Below are 16,936 nucleotides of genomic sequence, written 5' to 3' on the forward strand. Positions count from 1 at the left end.
TCCACCAATTGGAAGTGACATGCTCCATTCAAGCTCTTGCAATCTATTGGCTACCAAGACCCCTCGGAGATAAGTGGGAGGAGAGTTGGAGTAACTCCTAGAAGGCAAGGAAGTTCAGTGTAAGGAGAGAGAAAGAGGGAGAAAAGACCCTGATTGAGGGAGGTGGTGTAAGTCTTTAAGGTAATAATAATAGAGGTCAGAGAAAGAAATACAATGTGTAGAAAATTGGGAGGAAGGTAAAAGGAGGGAGATGGGCAAGAGGGAAGGAGCAGGAGACAAAAGAAAACAGGAGAGGGGGTGAATCAAAGAACAAAGGAACACAGAGAAAAATGGTGTCCTTGCATTCTCTCAAATGCCTACTGGGAATTCTGGTTTTCTGACAGGTGACCATAGCTGTGAATTGTGTAAGCCTGTAAAAGTTTCTATGCTTACAGGTTTTGGTGTCAGCTACACCCATATGTTAGTAAGTATACCTGCAGCAGCTGCATTTTCACTTCTGAATCATTAATTAGTGCACTTCTGTCCCACTAATTGGTGTTGCGTTGTCACATGTGCCACCTTTGAACTGAGGCTTGGATATTGAATTTCAAGATACTGTTACAAGAGTATAAGCATTCTTTTTGGTGTCCTGGCTCAGATTTGTCCATTAATCAGTATTGCTATAGTAAATGCTGTTTGTGGGATCTTGGTGTGCATAAGTTATGCTTGTTTATGGTTGTTCTTTCTCTTGGGGCTTGTGAAATTTCAAATATCAAAATGGATTGCATTGGAAAATAGTTTGGGAAAATCTATTCCAACTGCAATTCCTATCATTTGTCATTTAAATTTTCTTTCTGCTCCCACTTGAAACTTCCGTTTCTGTCCAACAAAATGCAATGCATGGTTTAGGAACATTCTTTTTGGCACTTGTTAGGAAGTTTGTTGGCTTTAATATTGATTTTAATTATACCTTTATTGACCTTAACTCCAACTCTTACATCCTCTCACTGTGGTTGGTTTGGCTATGCTTGGTGTTTTTGATTAGGAGGAACTGACTGCTAGTGGTCCTGAGAAATGTGCTGGGGAAGTGTGCTTTCAGACTGCCTTTTAATCCTTCTAGACTTCTGCAGTTACTTGAGCATGTTTTGCTGTTTTTGTTTTCATTTCTACCTTCATTCTTTCAATCCTACCATTTCAGTCATGCTTTGTTTATATCACAAATGACTTTTGTTTCTCACATTATTCCTTTTATTGCCCCCATGAATAACATAGTAGAAACTTAAATATCTGATGTTCTCTCAAGTGCTTTCTTCTCAGTTATCTTGTAAACCACTGCAGTGGTAGAGGACAGAGTAGCATTTCAGTTTTTGGAGTCTAATGTTGGGCATGCAAGCATGTGACTTGCCCAGTGGAGCCAGCTGGGTGTAATTAGAGGTTTGATGTTGGCCTGGGAGAGATTTGGTTATCTTGCCAGATGATTTGGAGCAATTTGAAGACATCATTGGTGGTACCTCTCTTATGCTTTGAGGTGCCCAAGGGGGTGGGAGTTGAGTGACTTAGGAGATCATGAACTAATGATCTGCTGGGTTTGAGGTCTTTACATTTGGCTATTGTTTTCCTTGGGCACCAAAAGTGATGATGAATTTCATCATTGATGTACATCTTTGCAGAGGGATGGTTCCTGAACTATGGAAAATGGTTCATGTTTCCATGATTCTCATTGTGGACCTTTATTGTTGAAGAGTGTGCTAGCAACTCGCAGCATTGTGTTAGGCATCAGAGGCAGTTTGGTAGAAGACCTTTGTTTTGCAAGTATTTATTTTAAGGTTCATTCTCATACACTTTAATGAATGGGTCAATACTGACTTGGAGCTTAGCGTCCATTTGTCTGCATGTGCAGCTATTGTCTGTTTACTGTAGTTTGAAAGCTGAGGTTGGAGTGACTTTTGGAGACACTGTATGTTGAACTGTTTATCATTTTCTTGTAGAGCAGGCTTTACTCCTGCAGGAAGCTTGTTGAGATGTGCACAATATTATGGTGAGAATGATTGAGATGACCTGGCCCTGCTTGATCCCATTTGACACTGAGATGGGGTCTGTGCTGGACCCATTGGTTAGATTCACTCTGGCATACTATCAGGCAGCAACTGTAGAATAGGAATGAATTTGAGGACAGACACATTTTGAGAAGGATTCTCCATGCATTCCCCCAGTTGGCAGAGCTTAAGACTCTCGTAAGATCATAAAGGTGATGTAGTGGTCAACATTGCTCCCTGGATTTGTCTTGGAGTTGTTGTGTGCTGAAGATCATGTTCAGTTGCCCCCAGTTTGACAGAATCCACACCGGGATTTGGGTGCCATTGTGAGAAGATGAGGATGTGAATTTGTGTCTGAAGTCCCTCTCTGTCAAGGAGGAATACCATCTGCTTCTGAGACCTTGCTAAGGAGTTTTTCAAGGTACTCCTTTCACTGGATGCTGACAGCCTCTTTATAGTTGATAACATTTCCTTTGTTGTTGGTACTTAGTAGGGTGGCTCCTTGGATTTTTGGATTGTAGATGGTTTTGACAGTGCTATAGAATCCAAGCATGTCATGGTTATTAGTGAGTTACTGGATCTCCTACACTGTTCATCCAAACTATTGTTTGGTGTTGTGACTGTGAACTGAGTCACTCGGAGGCTGTAGCTGAGAAATACAAAAGTCTTTACTCAACACAGCAGATCCTCTGGAGAATCTATTTCTCCTCTCCTGACGCTCAACATTACAGCAACACACAAAAAGCTGGAGGAACTCAGCAGGTGAGACAGTAGGTCTCTGACACTTCTCTCCCCTTTCTTGATCTCTCTGGCTCCATCTTGGGAGACAGATTATCCACCGACATCTTCTACAAACCCACAACTCCCACAGTTATTCCTGCCTAACCCGCTGAGTTCCTCCAGCTTTTTGTGTGTTGTTCCAGCGTTCCAGCATCTTCAGTCTCTGTTGTGACTCAACATTACAGGATGTTTCATACTTCTTAAACACTGACAATAATAAATTATAAATACAGTTTCAATAACTATACTTGCAATTTAACTTTAACATTTTGAATGTGAACAGGTAACTTTTGCAGAATTACATATTCACAATGGGAGCACATCCCAACTGGCAGAACTCTTTGAATATTCAAATACTTGTGGCTAGTCCAAGAGTTTCTGAGCACAAACTCCAAACACCCAAAGTATACCTCTTTTGTAAGTGTTGAGGGATGGCTCCCTGAATATACAAACGGCCAGAATATTAAATGACAAAACAGACATGTCCTGAACAATGCATTAAGTGGCAGGGATATGCCTTTAGCAATGTGTTAATGCAGAAGAGGGCCACTTAACAGCTTCCTTGATTTCATCATGAAGGTTTCAATGAGTGCCAGTTAATACAAAAATTAATCTATTGTCTTCGTCTGCGTAGTTACAATGGTACAGAATCTGAATGTCCTACGTCTGACATTGGTTTCGGTGGCCTTAGTGTTAGTGCAAGTTGATTGTGAACAGGTTTTATTTCTGAAGACTGGTTTTAATTAATGCTTGCTTATCCATTTAATTCCATAACTATGTAGACCCACGTCTAAACTATCTGTTGTCCCTGACTGGCTGTCTGCAAGATTCCCACAGTGATGGCATTAAAACGTTGTTCTAGACATTTGTGGATACATTTTATCCTCTCAATTTCGGCCAGTGTTTAAAGATGGTGGCTTTGTCCTCCCCTGCTAGCCCATTGCGGTATACATAGCATCCTTACCTCTGCCCATTTGTCTCTGTATAAGTTTGAAATTATCAGACGTGGCTGTCAGTAGTTACTGTCTGGGCAAGGGGCACCAGCTGGATAACTTAATTTGTCTCAGGGTCACAGGCAACAGTTCATTTCTACGCCATGACAGAAGATTGTCAGAATAATCCTTTCCCGTCTATTTTCCCAATACCTTTCTATTCTGATCTATATCACTAAATGTCTAACTCCTGGAACCATCCTTCATTACAAAGAATCAATTACTGTTACACTTTAGCGCTTCCATCATGGTTTGCTGACACACACTCCATGTCTCCTGCATTCCCATTCCCATTCCCTTGCATTCATGATCTGTCTCTACCAGGAGCGGTGAGATATGAAGTAGGAGCTATGTGTTCGTTATTTAAATTCTCTGTGATGGTGGGCTTGGTCTACCTGTGTGGGTGAGAAGAAGGTGAGCCATAGCATTTAACCTGAGTCCAGTGTTTCCACTGGCTGCCTCGCCAGGTCTGCACACAGGTACAGGTGTCGTTTGTCTGTAGCACCATCTGTGGCACTATCCACCTGAGAGCGAACCCTGCCTTTTCAGGCAGCTCCCTGACCATGACTTGGCTGCGGGAAGGTGACCTTCTCTTCCTCTTTCTGATCAGCAATGCATTGCTGTTTTGCTCAATCCCTCATCATTTTAAGCTGGTTACAAAGGTCCTTCACATCTCCATATAATTTGGCTTTGGTGGTTTCTTTCTCTACACTAGCAATTTTTGTTGTCTCCTATTCTTCTGCTGCTCTCTTTGCCCTGAGATCTGCCCACTCATTCCCTTTCTGCTCCTTACTTTCCCCTTTCTGGCGTGCCTTTACTTTAATCACAGCTACCTCTGCAGGCAGCCGACTCCTTCTGACAGTTCTTGTTTGTGTTTGGCCCTTACCCCTGGGGACTCGTGACATAACCCACGTACACTCTCCTGTCTCCAGTCCCTGCTTGGGGGCTGCTGTGGCTTTGTGGGCCATGTTGTTTGCTCTGTAGATCATACATGTTTGCTGACCCTAACTCATCCATGTACTCTCTCCCTTCCCCGAGTCTATGACAGCCTCTGTCTTTAGGTCTATCCCCAAGACAGTACCCTCATTGTTTGAGGGTATATCCAAAAATCTACTGGAAGGTTTCCTCCCTCTATCTCAAGTACCTGAGGCTCACTTCTTTCTGCTCTCATTGTTCCCTGCACCAGTAATATAAATAGCCTCTTCAGTTGTGGGCAAGGGTAGGTCAGTTATTGATACTGAAGCTCCTGTGTCCACTAACATAAAGCATTGCTGGCCCCCTAATAAAGCTGTTGCGTACATTCGTGGGTGACCGGTATTGGCAATGGGGGCAAAGACAATAATGAACAATTAACTACAGTTTCAATAGCTATAATTTTTTTCAACTATAGACAGGTAACTTTTGCAGAATTACATATTTACAAAGGGACCACATCTCAACTGGCAGAACCTCTTTGAATATTCAAATACTGGTGGCTGTCTGAGAGCTTCTGAGCACAATCTCCAGACTCCCAAAGTATGCCTCTTTTGTTACAGTGTTGAGGGATGGCTCCTTGAATATACGAAGTGACAAAACAGACATGTCCTGAACAGTACATTAAGTGACAGGGATATGCCTTTAACAATTTGTTAATACAGGAGATGGCCACTTAATGCTTCCCTAATTTGGGGCCAGGCTAATGGAGATACAGAACAGATTCAGTGGTGGCAATGGTGATTTGTACATGTTTGTGATCTTTAGCTTTGATTGCATAACCTAACAAGTGCCAGTGCCTGGTTTGGGAGTATTTCTGTGAGGTCTTGTGCTTGTATCTCTGGGGGGAAAAAAAGAACACTTTTTATGGCAAGATTGTGTTCCAAGCATTTCGTCAGGAGGGGGACTTTTGGAGTTGGCTTTCTTCACTCCCTGTTTGCCATTCATGGGTTTCTAGAGACATGTATCCTTTCCAACCCCATTGGATCAGTTTGTGTCCCCTTCTATTGCAGCCCAGTGTTTTTCTTAAGGCGAGAGTAGAAGTCTGCCTTGGCCACAACCATAGCTTCCAGGGTTGGAGTATATGTGCTGATGATAATAGTGTTCCATGATAAAGAGTCAGCTGGTAGGTTATGAAATGTTCACTTATCCCACAGGATAGTTGTTGTGTTGCAAGACTGGCCTATTTTTGATGACAAAACATATTATATGTTGGTGTTCTCTTCCCATTTGCACTTCCAGAAGCTGTTCTTTGAGCTGCCTCACTCAGGCTAGTGATTGCAGTGTCAGAGCATCTCGAGTTCCCGGAGAGTGATAGAGGAGCAGTATTTACGTTTTTTCCTGTTGGGGAGTTGTCCATAAAGATTCTGACGTTCCAGGTCTCCATCTTTTGTTTTGATTTGGGATGGCTGCACAACAGCCACCAAGTGGGCCAGACGGAGTAAGGCTTTTGTTATGGTGCAAGAAGATTGGCGACCAGTATCTGGTTCATGGGCATTAACTTGTATATATTGCGGAAGTGCATGTGGGCTGATAACATATGTCTTAATATTTTTGCTGAATGCACCCCCTCACCCATGTTCCTGATCTCAACCCCTCATCCAAATGTCCTCAAATCCAGTGCCTTCACCACCCTTGTCACCTAAACTTCTCTCTGACATTTGGCGCTAATCTAAATTTTAAAAAAAAGGTGGTTCCTTGCAATAAAGGAACGCACTTGAATGACTTGAATTTAGAAATGGGCATGTGGTATTGGAAATTTAGTCTTTGAAGATCACTTGAACACTATGAACTTTAAAATTCCAGACTAAATTTTGTCTAAAACTTTTTATATAGACTGTGGCTTAATTTGAAGCAAAGTAGGTAACTTTAAATTTTTTTAACTGACTAGCTTCAAATTATTACTTTAGACTGATACTATGAATTATGAGAACTATTGTTTTTAATTTGTCCAAAAAGCTATCATAGCAGTACTAATTTTGCAAGGCAGAAAAGTAGATAGTCTGTGATATTTTGTAATTATAATTTATAATTAAAACTCAGTTCCTTTTTATATGGAACAAGATAAATAGATTCAAAGCCATTCGCTGAATTCAAAGCCATCAGCTTTTATGGTATTACTTAGATTACAATGTAATTGCATTGACAATACTCAATAAAAGTAAACAGGAATAAGACTTTTTAATGCCAATAAAGGACATGGTAGGATTAATGTAGCTTAAAAGTAGTCCGCTTAATGTGGTTCAGTGTTGCATTTTCTGAGTTGTCAGGATTATGTTGCACAGAAATTCTCTCAGAACTGAAACTAGTCACAATAGTAAACAGTGCTATCTTGTGGATATTTGTAATATTTCCTCCAAAGATATCATCTTTGTGTTTTCCTTTTTGGGAAGTTCTCTTTCAGATTTTGACAATTTTTTTTCCAGTTGTTTTCCCTTGCCTTTTTATTTAACAAAAAATTAACATTTATCTTGATAGTTTTTAAGTTCCTTTGTTTCCTTTCTGATTTTTGTTACTTTTACATCCCTCTTCTTACTGGTACAGGTCTAGAATGGGAGGAATGTAAGTGAACCTCAAGAAACAACAATATATAGTTGGTATTGGTTTATTATTGTCACTTGTACCAAGGTACAGTGAAAAACTTGTCTTGCATACCGATTGTACAGGTCAATTCATTACACAGTGAAGTTACATTGAGTTAGTACAGGGTGCATTGATGTAGTACAGATAAAAACAATAACAGTACAGAGTAAAGTGTCACAGCTACAGAGAAAGGGCAGTGCAATAAGGTGCACGGTCACAACAAGGTAGATCGTGAGGTCATAGTCCATTTCATTGTATAAGGGAACCGTTCAATAGTCTTATCACAGTGGGGTAGAAGTTGTCCTTAAGTCTGGTGGTACGTGCCCTCAGGCTCCTGTATCTTCTACCCGATGGAAGAGGAGAAGAGAGAATGTCCTGGGTGGATGGGGTCTTTGATTATGCTGGCTGCTTCACCAAGACAACGAGAGGTAAAGACAAGAGTCCAAGGAGGGGAGGCTGGTGTCCGTAATGTGCTGGGCTGTGTCCACAGCTCTCTGCAGTTTCTTGAGGTCCTGGGCAGAGCAGTTGCTGTACCAAGCTGTGATACATCCAGATAGGATGCTTTCTATGGTGCATCTGTAAAAGTTGGTGAGAATCAAAGGGGACACACCAAATTTCTTTAGCCTCCTGAGGAAGCAGAGGTGCTGGTGAGTTTTCTTGGCCATGGCTTCTATGTGATTTGACCAGGACAGGCTTTTGGTGATGTTCACTCCCGGGAACTTGAAGCTCTCAACCCTCTCGACCTCAGCACCATTGATATAGACAGATGCATGTACACTGCCCCTTTTCCTGAAGTCAATGACTGGCTCTTTTGTTTTGTTGACATTGAGGGAAAGGTTGTTGTCATGACACCATTCCACTAAGCTCTCAATCTCCTTCCTCCACTCCGACTCATCGCTGTTTGAGATACGGCCTACAACGGCAGTATCATCTGCAAGCTTGTAGATGGAGTTAGAGCAGAATCTGGCCACGCAGTCGTGAGTGTATAGGGAGTAGAGTAGAGGGCTGAGGACGCAGCCTTGTGGGGCACCAGTGTTGAGAATAATCGTGCCGGAGGTATTGCTGCCTATCCTCACTGATTGCGGTCTGTTTGTTAGAAAGTCAAGGATCCAGTTACAGAGGGAGGTGTTGAGTCCTAGGTCTCGGAGTTTGGTGACAAGCTTACTTGGGATTATTGTATTGAAGGCAGAGCTGTAGTCAATAAACAATAGTCTAACGTATGTGTCTTTACCGACCAGATGCTCCAGAGCTGAGTGTAGGGCCAGGGAGATGGCATCTACTGTAGACCTGTTTCGGCGATAGGCGAATTGCAATGGGTCCAGGTTGTCTGGTAGCTAGAGTTGATGCGTGCCATGACCAACCTCTCAAAGCACTTTGTGGTGGTGGACGTCAGAGCCACTGGTTGGTAGTCATTGAGGCATGTTACCTTGCTTTTCTTTGGTACCGGGATGATAGTGTACTTCTTAAAACAGGTGGGAACCTGAGATTGAAGCAAGGAGAGGTTAAATATGTCCGCAAATACTTCTGCCAGCTGATCAGCACAAGATCTGAGCACGTGACCAGGGACACCATCTGGGCCAGGTGCTTTCCTCGTATTCACTCTCCGGAAGACTGATCTTATGTCCTCCACTGTGATCACAGGTTCAGCTGCATTGGTGGCTGTCGGGGTGGATCGTGACAATCCACTTCCCTTCTGTTCAAAACGCGCATAGAATGTGTTAAGTTTATCTGGAAGGGATGCGCTGTTGTTAGTTATGCAGCCCGACTTTGTCTGTAACTTGTTATGGCATGTAAGCCCTGCCATAACTGACGGCTGGACAGGGACTCTATTTTGAGTCGGTATTGCCTCTTGGCATCCCTGATAGCTTTCTGAAGGTCATACCTCGATGTCTTGTACAGATCAGGATCACCAGATTTGCGTGCGGCAGTCCTCTCCTTCAGTAGGGAGTGGATCTCCCGGTTCATCCATGGTTTCCTGTTTGGGAACACCCATATTGTCTTCTTTGGTACACAGTCCTCCACACACTTGCTGATAAAGTCTGTGATGGTGGCAGCAAGGCTGGCAGCTGAGTCTTTGAACATGGACTAGTCCACTGTCTCAAAGCAGTCACATAAGAGCTCATCTGTTTCCTCAGACCAGCACTGCATGACTCTCCGTACCGGATCCTCCTGTTTCAGTTTCTGTTTGTATGCAGGGAGGAGGAGCACAGCCTAGTGGTCTGAGTTCCCAAAGTGAGGACGAGGGGGTGACTCGGAAGGCACCTTTGATGGTTGTATAGCAGTGGTCAAGGGTGTTGGCGCCCCTGGTGTGCAGAAGAGAACAATATCTTTAATAGCAGATTTAAATTGAGTTATGAGAAGCTGTTTCCCTAGTGAAAAAAATTTTGGTTGTTAATCATCAATGATAAAATATCACATGTTTCTAATAAATATTTCAGAATAATATGACATGTTCCCCCCCCACACTTCCTTTGGTCACCCATATTTTTTATTATCATTAGTTTTGCGTAATATTTTCTTTGCCATTGATAACACTGCGGAAATGTTATGCAAAATGTTTGGATCTTAGAGAGGAAGTTTCTGCTGTAGTTGCAGGTTCCCATCAGGTCATTCAAAATCGCCTACCATTTGGCTTTAAACATTTGATTTTTAGTTGGGTAAGTTTTTTGTTTCTCATTTTATATATAAGGCCTTTCCCAAAGTTCTCCACTGTTCCTAGGCAACTAGCTTCTACCCAAGGCTGCTGCTCAGCTCCTTTTCATGCAAGACTCCTTTCAGTATGCTACCTCATTTCAAAATAGTGTTTGCAGAGCTCAGAAATTGGCTAATCCTTCTGGGAAGAGGAAGCTCGCAAACGTGAATGGAGGAAATGAATCCTATGAAAAGCCAAATATTTTGTTCTTGTTCTTGGGTAATGGGTGTGATAATTTTCACATTAGTAAATATTGTTGAGGTAGGGAATTTGTATCATTTCAATACATTTTATGACTGGCAGAATGGAACAATAATTATATTAAAATATTATGACATGATTTGTATTTACATTTCATGGGATCATTTGTTATGTTTTATTCACAGATACATGCATCCTATGAGAAAAAGCAATCATTTTATTCTGGAATACTATGATATGATATGAAATTGGTATTTTTTTTGCAGCTTTGTTAACATACTTGGCACAATCTGGTCTTTACTTAATTGAAGATCCTTTTGTACTGTTTAACTTTTGATTACAAATGGATGGTTTCAAAATAACCACAATTGGGATAAACTATATTAGCTTAACTGTAACCCAGTTAATAGTGTACTTTAGTGTGTGTGGGGGGGGGGGGGGCGTTGCTGGTTGCCAGAGTTGGGGCAAATATCTGACAATAAATGGAGCTCAAATATGAATCTCAAATTAATCCTGTTGTAACAAATACATGATGCATATGCAATAGGTGATTGAGGGTGGGAGCTATTGCCGCCAGTGCTTTGGGAAAACTAGTACTGCAAGCATTAGTTAAGATATTTTCCTTTCCGTATGCTTTGTTTGAAAGTACACTATGCACTTGGCCAATGCTTCTTTTTGTTTTCAGGAAAGCGCCATGTCTGCTGCTGGTGAGGCTCCAGGTCAGACTGTAGATTCCCATCCAGCTGCAGCTGAAATGCATGCACAGGATTCTGAGTCCGACTCTGAGGTTATTACAAGATTATATTTAATAAAATGTTCTAACCATAATCTGATGTTAAATATCATGTGCTTAGTCACCACTTAACACTTTCATTCAACTAATTACACTTTGTAACAGACAATAGTTATTTGCTCTCAAACGGTTTTTGAAAAATTGAATCATTTTCTGCAAATGCAAGGTTTCTGTTTGTAATTTGTAACAGTGGTGTAAAGACTGCAACAATTTTTTTTGTCACTTATTCAAGACTATCCAGTTACTTGCCTTGGCTGCTTCCTTTCCTTCTCCTTACCCATATACATACTGATGTTCTCTGGTGCCTAGTACTGAAATCAAGTTAGATTCTATCCCACCCTCTACCTTGTCGTATCCAAGATTACTTTGTCAGCGAGATCTACCACTTGTTGATTTGATCCCTTTTGGCTTAACTGATCACACAAATTTCCTCCCTTCATCTTGTTAGCTGATAGTCTAAATAGTTCTCTCAAGATATTGTTCCCCCTGCTTTTAAGTCTACTGTCATGACCCTATTCTTCACAGGGAAGCATGCTTGACTCCACTGTTCTCGCAAATTGGTAATCATTTTCAGTGTTGTTACCTCAGATTTTTTGCATTGTTTATCTTTAATATTAGATGAGCTACAATTTCCTGAATTATATACGGTAAGCATTGAAGGCAGTTTCATTGGTCCCAACTACAAAATCAGCTCCACTGACACAAATCCCAATTCAGTTAATAGTCTGATGCAATGCAAACCCATTTGCTGTTTCAGTGTTATGCTTCACACAGATCTTGGTTTTCCACCACATACATGGTCCATCACTAAGACTGCCTCTGCCTCAGCTCAAGTTTTTCTGGTGTTTTCAACCAAATCTTTGTCATTGCTAGATTTGACTGTTACAGTACACTCCTGGTCAGCCTTTCATTTCGCCGCCCTTTCCCCCCCCCCCCCCCCCACATAAACTTGAGTTAATTCAAACTCTGCCACCCAAACTGTAACTTGCTATAAATTTCATTCACCCATTACACCCATGCTTGCTGACTGATACTGGCTGCACTATGATGAGGCACCTATTTTAGCATTCCCATCCTTGCTTTTGAGTCCCAGCATAGCTTTGCCCCTCACTTGCTCTTCTATCACCATGCTCTCTTCACCTCTGTCATTTTTGAAATCTCTGCAGCCCTAGAGCCTTCTAAGTCAATTTTTTTCCAATTCTGGGTTGTGTGTTCTTCATTTCACCATTGGTGGGCAAGCTTGCAGTAGACTTGGCCCTTAGCTCTGCAATTCTCTTAATGTCTTGCTTTAAGATGCTCCTTAAAGCCAAGTCTTTGATAATTCTTTCTGTCACTCACTATCCAATTTTTGTTGAATTGAAAGCATCTTGGTAAGTTTTATTAGGTTGGGGATGTGAATTACTGTCCACGGTGAAGAATGTAGATTTTCGTCAAAATGTTTGTCTTTTTGACTTTAAATTAGCTGAAGGATATAGTTTGAAGCTATTTCTGAAAGTTATGTTAGTTAAATATTAGAATTCAAGAAATGACTTGCTGCAAAAAGTTTGGCCTCTTCATCAGTGCCATGTTTCTGTAAATTGAGAAATACAGAATATAAGAGAAGATACTTACTTGTCACATGTACATCGAAACACACAGTGGAAATGCACCTTTTTGTGTTACTGAGAATGCGCTGGGGGCAGCCCGCAAGTGTCGTCACTCTTCCGGCGCCAACATAGCATGCCCACAACCTGTATGTCTTTAGAATATGGGAGGAAACCGGAACACCCTGAGGAAACCCATGCAGACGCGGAGAGAGCATACAAACTCCTTACATATCCTTTATTACTCACATTCCTCGCAGTTGACCACCATACTGCTTTGTAGAATACCGAGTTTGCTGTTGTCAAAGTTTTTCGTTTTTTGCCTTTCATACCTCGTAAAGACTTAGAAGGGTTACCTGAATCATACAACTGCTTGATGTTTTACATGAGAGTTTTTAGCCTACAATGGAATATAGTTTCGAAATATTTTCTTGACAACTTAACTAAAGTTTGTGGCAATGCACATCTGGGCAATAGTATGTTACCTGTAGAATACAATCAAACTTTTGAACACTGCAGATTTTGCTGCTAGGCTGTTATCTTGGAATATTTGGTCACTTACTTTGATTTATTAAGAAAAGTTTTTAGACTTCTTTCTAACACGTGGCCATTCTTTCCTGCCATTTAGCAGATTGCCCATAGATTTATAGAAGAAACATACTTCGTAGGTGCCTTTCATTTTCCACATTACATTCATTCATTACAAGAATATTAATTTTATGTTAGAACAGTGACTGACAGTGCTTAACATGAGTGAATGCCAGAGCACTTTAATTGGAAAGGACTACTAGATTTTGTTCATCACATCCTTTGACCTTTTTAAAGATTTTCACTGCTCTGGAATTATTGTAGAACACCATTATATCTTTTAATTAAATGCTGCAGTTGGTTTTCACAGAGCAACTACCAGTTAATCATTAGGTAAGGTTGTAAGGTTAGTTGTGGGATGGATATTGCTGAGATGCAGGAGAACTCTTATGTTCTGGGATATTTTACATCTATGTGGTGGGTAGAACCTGAGTGTAACATCTCTAAAAACAGAACCTCTTAACAGTGCAGTGGTTCTTCAAAGTACTTGGAGGCTTCAGTGTTAATAATTTGCACATCATTCGTGAGGGGTTTGCATCCACAATCTGTCTGATTTTGGCACCATTAATAGCAACTTGGCCAAGGTGAAGTTTAAAGATATCAAAAATAGCAATTATTCTCTGATTGCAGTTCAGTAACTGTTCCTTTAGATACAGAAAGGAAAAAAAAGATAAACAAAGTCGTCCTTTCAAGTGTATCGTAACTTAATACAAGAAGTCATGTTCCTTCTGGGTAGGTTAGATTAATGGGGTTGTGCACGACTCTTTTGGAGGGATTAACAATATCAGTATTTTTCTGAAGAGCATGCATGTGAACACAGGTCCATCATGCAGTCATATCAACTGCACTTGGACATCAGATTCATCAGGGAGTCCAACTGCAGAGTGACAAATTCCTCCAGTTCTTCCACCAACTTCCTCCCCCCCCCCCCCCCCAAGCCCCTGAAGAGCTAACATGGGAAATCTGCTGCTCAGCCTGTTTCAGGTTTGATCTGCTGCAGTTTCAGCAACTTGATTTCAATGCACTGGATCATGGGAGAAATGCAAATTTTCAGATAATTTATATTCTTTATTATATTAATTTATTTAATTCATTTAAAATGGAACACAGATAAATAAGAGCAGGATATGGTCATTCAACCCTTTGAGGCTACTCTGCCATTCCGTATGTTTGTGGCTGATTTTCTATTTTAATGCAGTATTCCTACTTTCCCCAATAGTCCTTGATTCTTCTTCTGTCTGGAAATCTTTTTATCTCCTCCTTAAATATATTCATGAATTAGCCCCCAATTTTCAGTGGTGGTGAATTCCACAGGTTCACCAGTGCATCAGTGAAGGAATTTCTTCTTGTCTCATTCATAAATGTCTTGTCCCTTATCCTGAGACTGTGACCCCTGATCCTTGACCAGTGACAAACATCCTTCCGGTATCCAGCCTGTCAAACCTTGTCATAATCGTCTAAACTCTAGTGGATAAAGGCCTAGACAATCTAATCTCTCCTCTTATGACTGTACTGCCATCCCAGGAATCAGTGATCTTGCCAAGCGCCTGTGTATTTTTTGTAAGACATCCTTGGTTCTGTACTTAAAATCTCTTGAAGTGAGGACCAAATATCTTTTGCCGCTTTTAATTGCTTTCTTCATCTGCATATCTGCTTTCAGTGACTGGTGTACAAAGATAACTGTATTCTTTTGTGAATCAGTATTTCCCAATCTTTCATTATTTAAATAACTCCATACTTTTTTTTCTTGAAGGGCATAACTTCACATTTATGCACATTAATTCCATGTACCATCCCATTCACTCAAATTGTCTGCATCCTCCTCACAATCCAACACAAACCTAGAAATATTGCATTCAATTCCTTCATGCAAATCATTGATAACTATTATGAATATATTTTATTTTAATTTAAAATTATAGTCTGAATAATTTTCAATAATTTTTAAAATTATTTTGAATGTGCGATTGACTTATTCACAAGAATTTTAAAATGAAACTTCCTAAAAAAAAAATTAAGTTTAGAAATTGACATTTGGAAGCTGACTGTTCGGCAAAGTTTTTTGCTGCTTTAGATCAAAAGGCCCTGGGTTTTGGAAGGATTTTTGCTCAGAAGCTGATCTAGTAACCTGATTAGTTGGAATTGGTTCCTATTTGTCCTGGGGTATATTGAGATAGTAGTTCTGTTTTCTACCCCCAAGAGAGACGGGAGAAAGAAGAGCTCTGAGGAAACTATACCTGTCTGTTACATCATCACTGCAGTAGCTTCTGACAATTTTCAACGAAATGATATGACTCTTTATATTTTGCATTCAACTGACCTGTCACCGTTTGGGAAATGCCAATGCCCTAGAGGGGGTAGAGGATGAAGGAAGCATCTTCTGAGTATGGATATGCTAATTTGTTACCAGTGTTTCATAGTGGAGTGGAGATCATAGTTATGGGAGCAGTGAACAAGTGGCATGCTGCTTGATCTGGCGGACTGGGCAGAATTGATTTGGCCTGTGGGTATGGGATTAAAAATACTTAATGCATTTTAAAAGGAAATTGAACTTGCATCTTAACATTAAATTAAGCTGTGAACAAGACCTTGAAGGTTGTGCCGTAATATTTATTTATTTATTGCATTACTCAGCACTGTTAAAAGAGTTACACTTCAACAAAGCTTAACATATTCTAAAGGGTTTTGTGTGGAACATTGAAGCAGAAGTAGTTCATTTTAAATTGCTGATTCTGTGCTGAATGTCAAGACTGCAAAAGTGCACTCCATAGGGGTGCAAGATATCACTGACCACTCCTGTATTTTTGCATTTTAACTGCCCATGTGTAGAGGCAGAAATTCAGTTTTACACAGTAGTAACAGTGAGTGCCAACAGTTTTATATCATAACAACTGCAAATTCCAGATGATCATGTAAAAACAACTGTAAAGATTTTGCAATCCATTTCATTGTACTTTTTCCTTTTATCGTTCCAAGTTTTTACAGAGTACCTGTGTTAATGTACTCAGTTAACTGATGTATTTGGTTTAGTGGATCAACTTTTATCAGCTTTGTGTTCTGACCTTCAAAGAATTTTGACAATTTTCAACAAAATTGCACTGCAAATTCTTAGAATGTGATGATGTAAATGACTGGTGCAATTTCCACTATGAAAATTATACCTGTTATGAATTTGCCAAGTCAACAGGAGGCTTTCTTATAACATACTGCGATTGAATTTAAGCAGTATAGAAGTTTTATACTTAATATGCTTTTAAATGATTGTGATTGGATTTTCAGTGTGTTAAATGCAAAGTATAAGTGTAACTACAGCACTGGCTCAGCATACATCTACCACAGATATGTTGGTGTAGATGAGGTCAAGTACATTTATCCCTCATTGGCGCACTGATGACCTGCTTTAGACACAGTCTGGCAGCTATATATTTCAGGACTCAGCCATCTCAGTTAGTGGTCATTTGGAATTATCTCTGCAATACAATCAACAGAAGTCCCTTTTGTGATTCCCAGTCAGTAATGAATTCTAAGACTAATCGAAGCAATGGTATAATTAGCTTTTGTCTTGCACCAGTTATTGATTAAGAACTCTGTTCCTCATTTGCCACACATTGACCCTTACTGGAACTTTGTAGGTCAGCATAGTTGATGGGTGAGGACAGGAATGACCGCTGTTTAGTTTCTTTCTGTGATGATTAGCCCAGCACATTCAATGTTGTAGATCATATACTGAAAAACTA

At 40.4% G+C, this 16,936-nt stretch overlaps 1 protein-coding gene across 6 annotated transcripts in view; it reads left to right on the forward strand.

Moving 5' to 3' along the window:
- Window positions 1-16,936, forward strand: part of LOC127584880 (arfaptin-1-like) — a 121,643-nt gene that overhangs the window by 11,002 nt on the left and 93,705 nt on the right. For 5 of the 6 annotated variants that reach the window (XM_052041852.1, XM_052041873.1, XM_052041867.1 and 2 more), the window contains exon 2: window positions 10,921-11,022. The exons of the other annotated variant lie outside the window; for it this stretch is intronic. In XM_052041852.1, coding sequence (XP_051897812.1) covers window positions 10,930-11,022 — 93 coding nt within the window. In that variant the 5' untranslated portion in view covers window positions 10,921-10,929. The remainder of the gene's footprint in view (window positions 1-10,920; window positions 11,023-16,936) is intronic. 6 annotated transcript variants of the gene reach the window in all.

This window comes from Pristis pectinata, chromosome 2 (assembly GCF_009764475.1).
Source record: "Pristis pectinata isolate sPriPec2 chromosome 2, sPriPec2.1.pri, whole genome shotgun sequence".
Lineage (NCBI taxonomy): Eukaryota > Metazoa > Chordata > Chondrichthyes > Rhinopristiformes > Pristidae > Pristis > Pristis pectinata.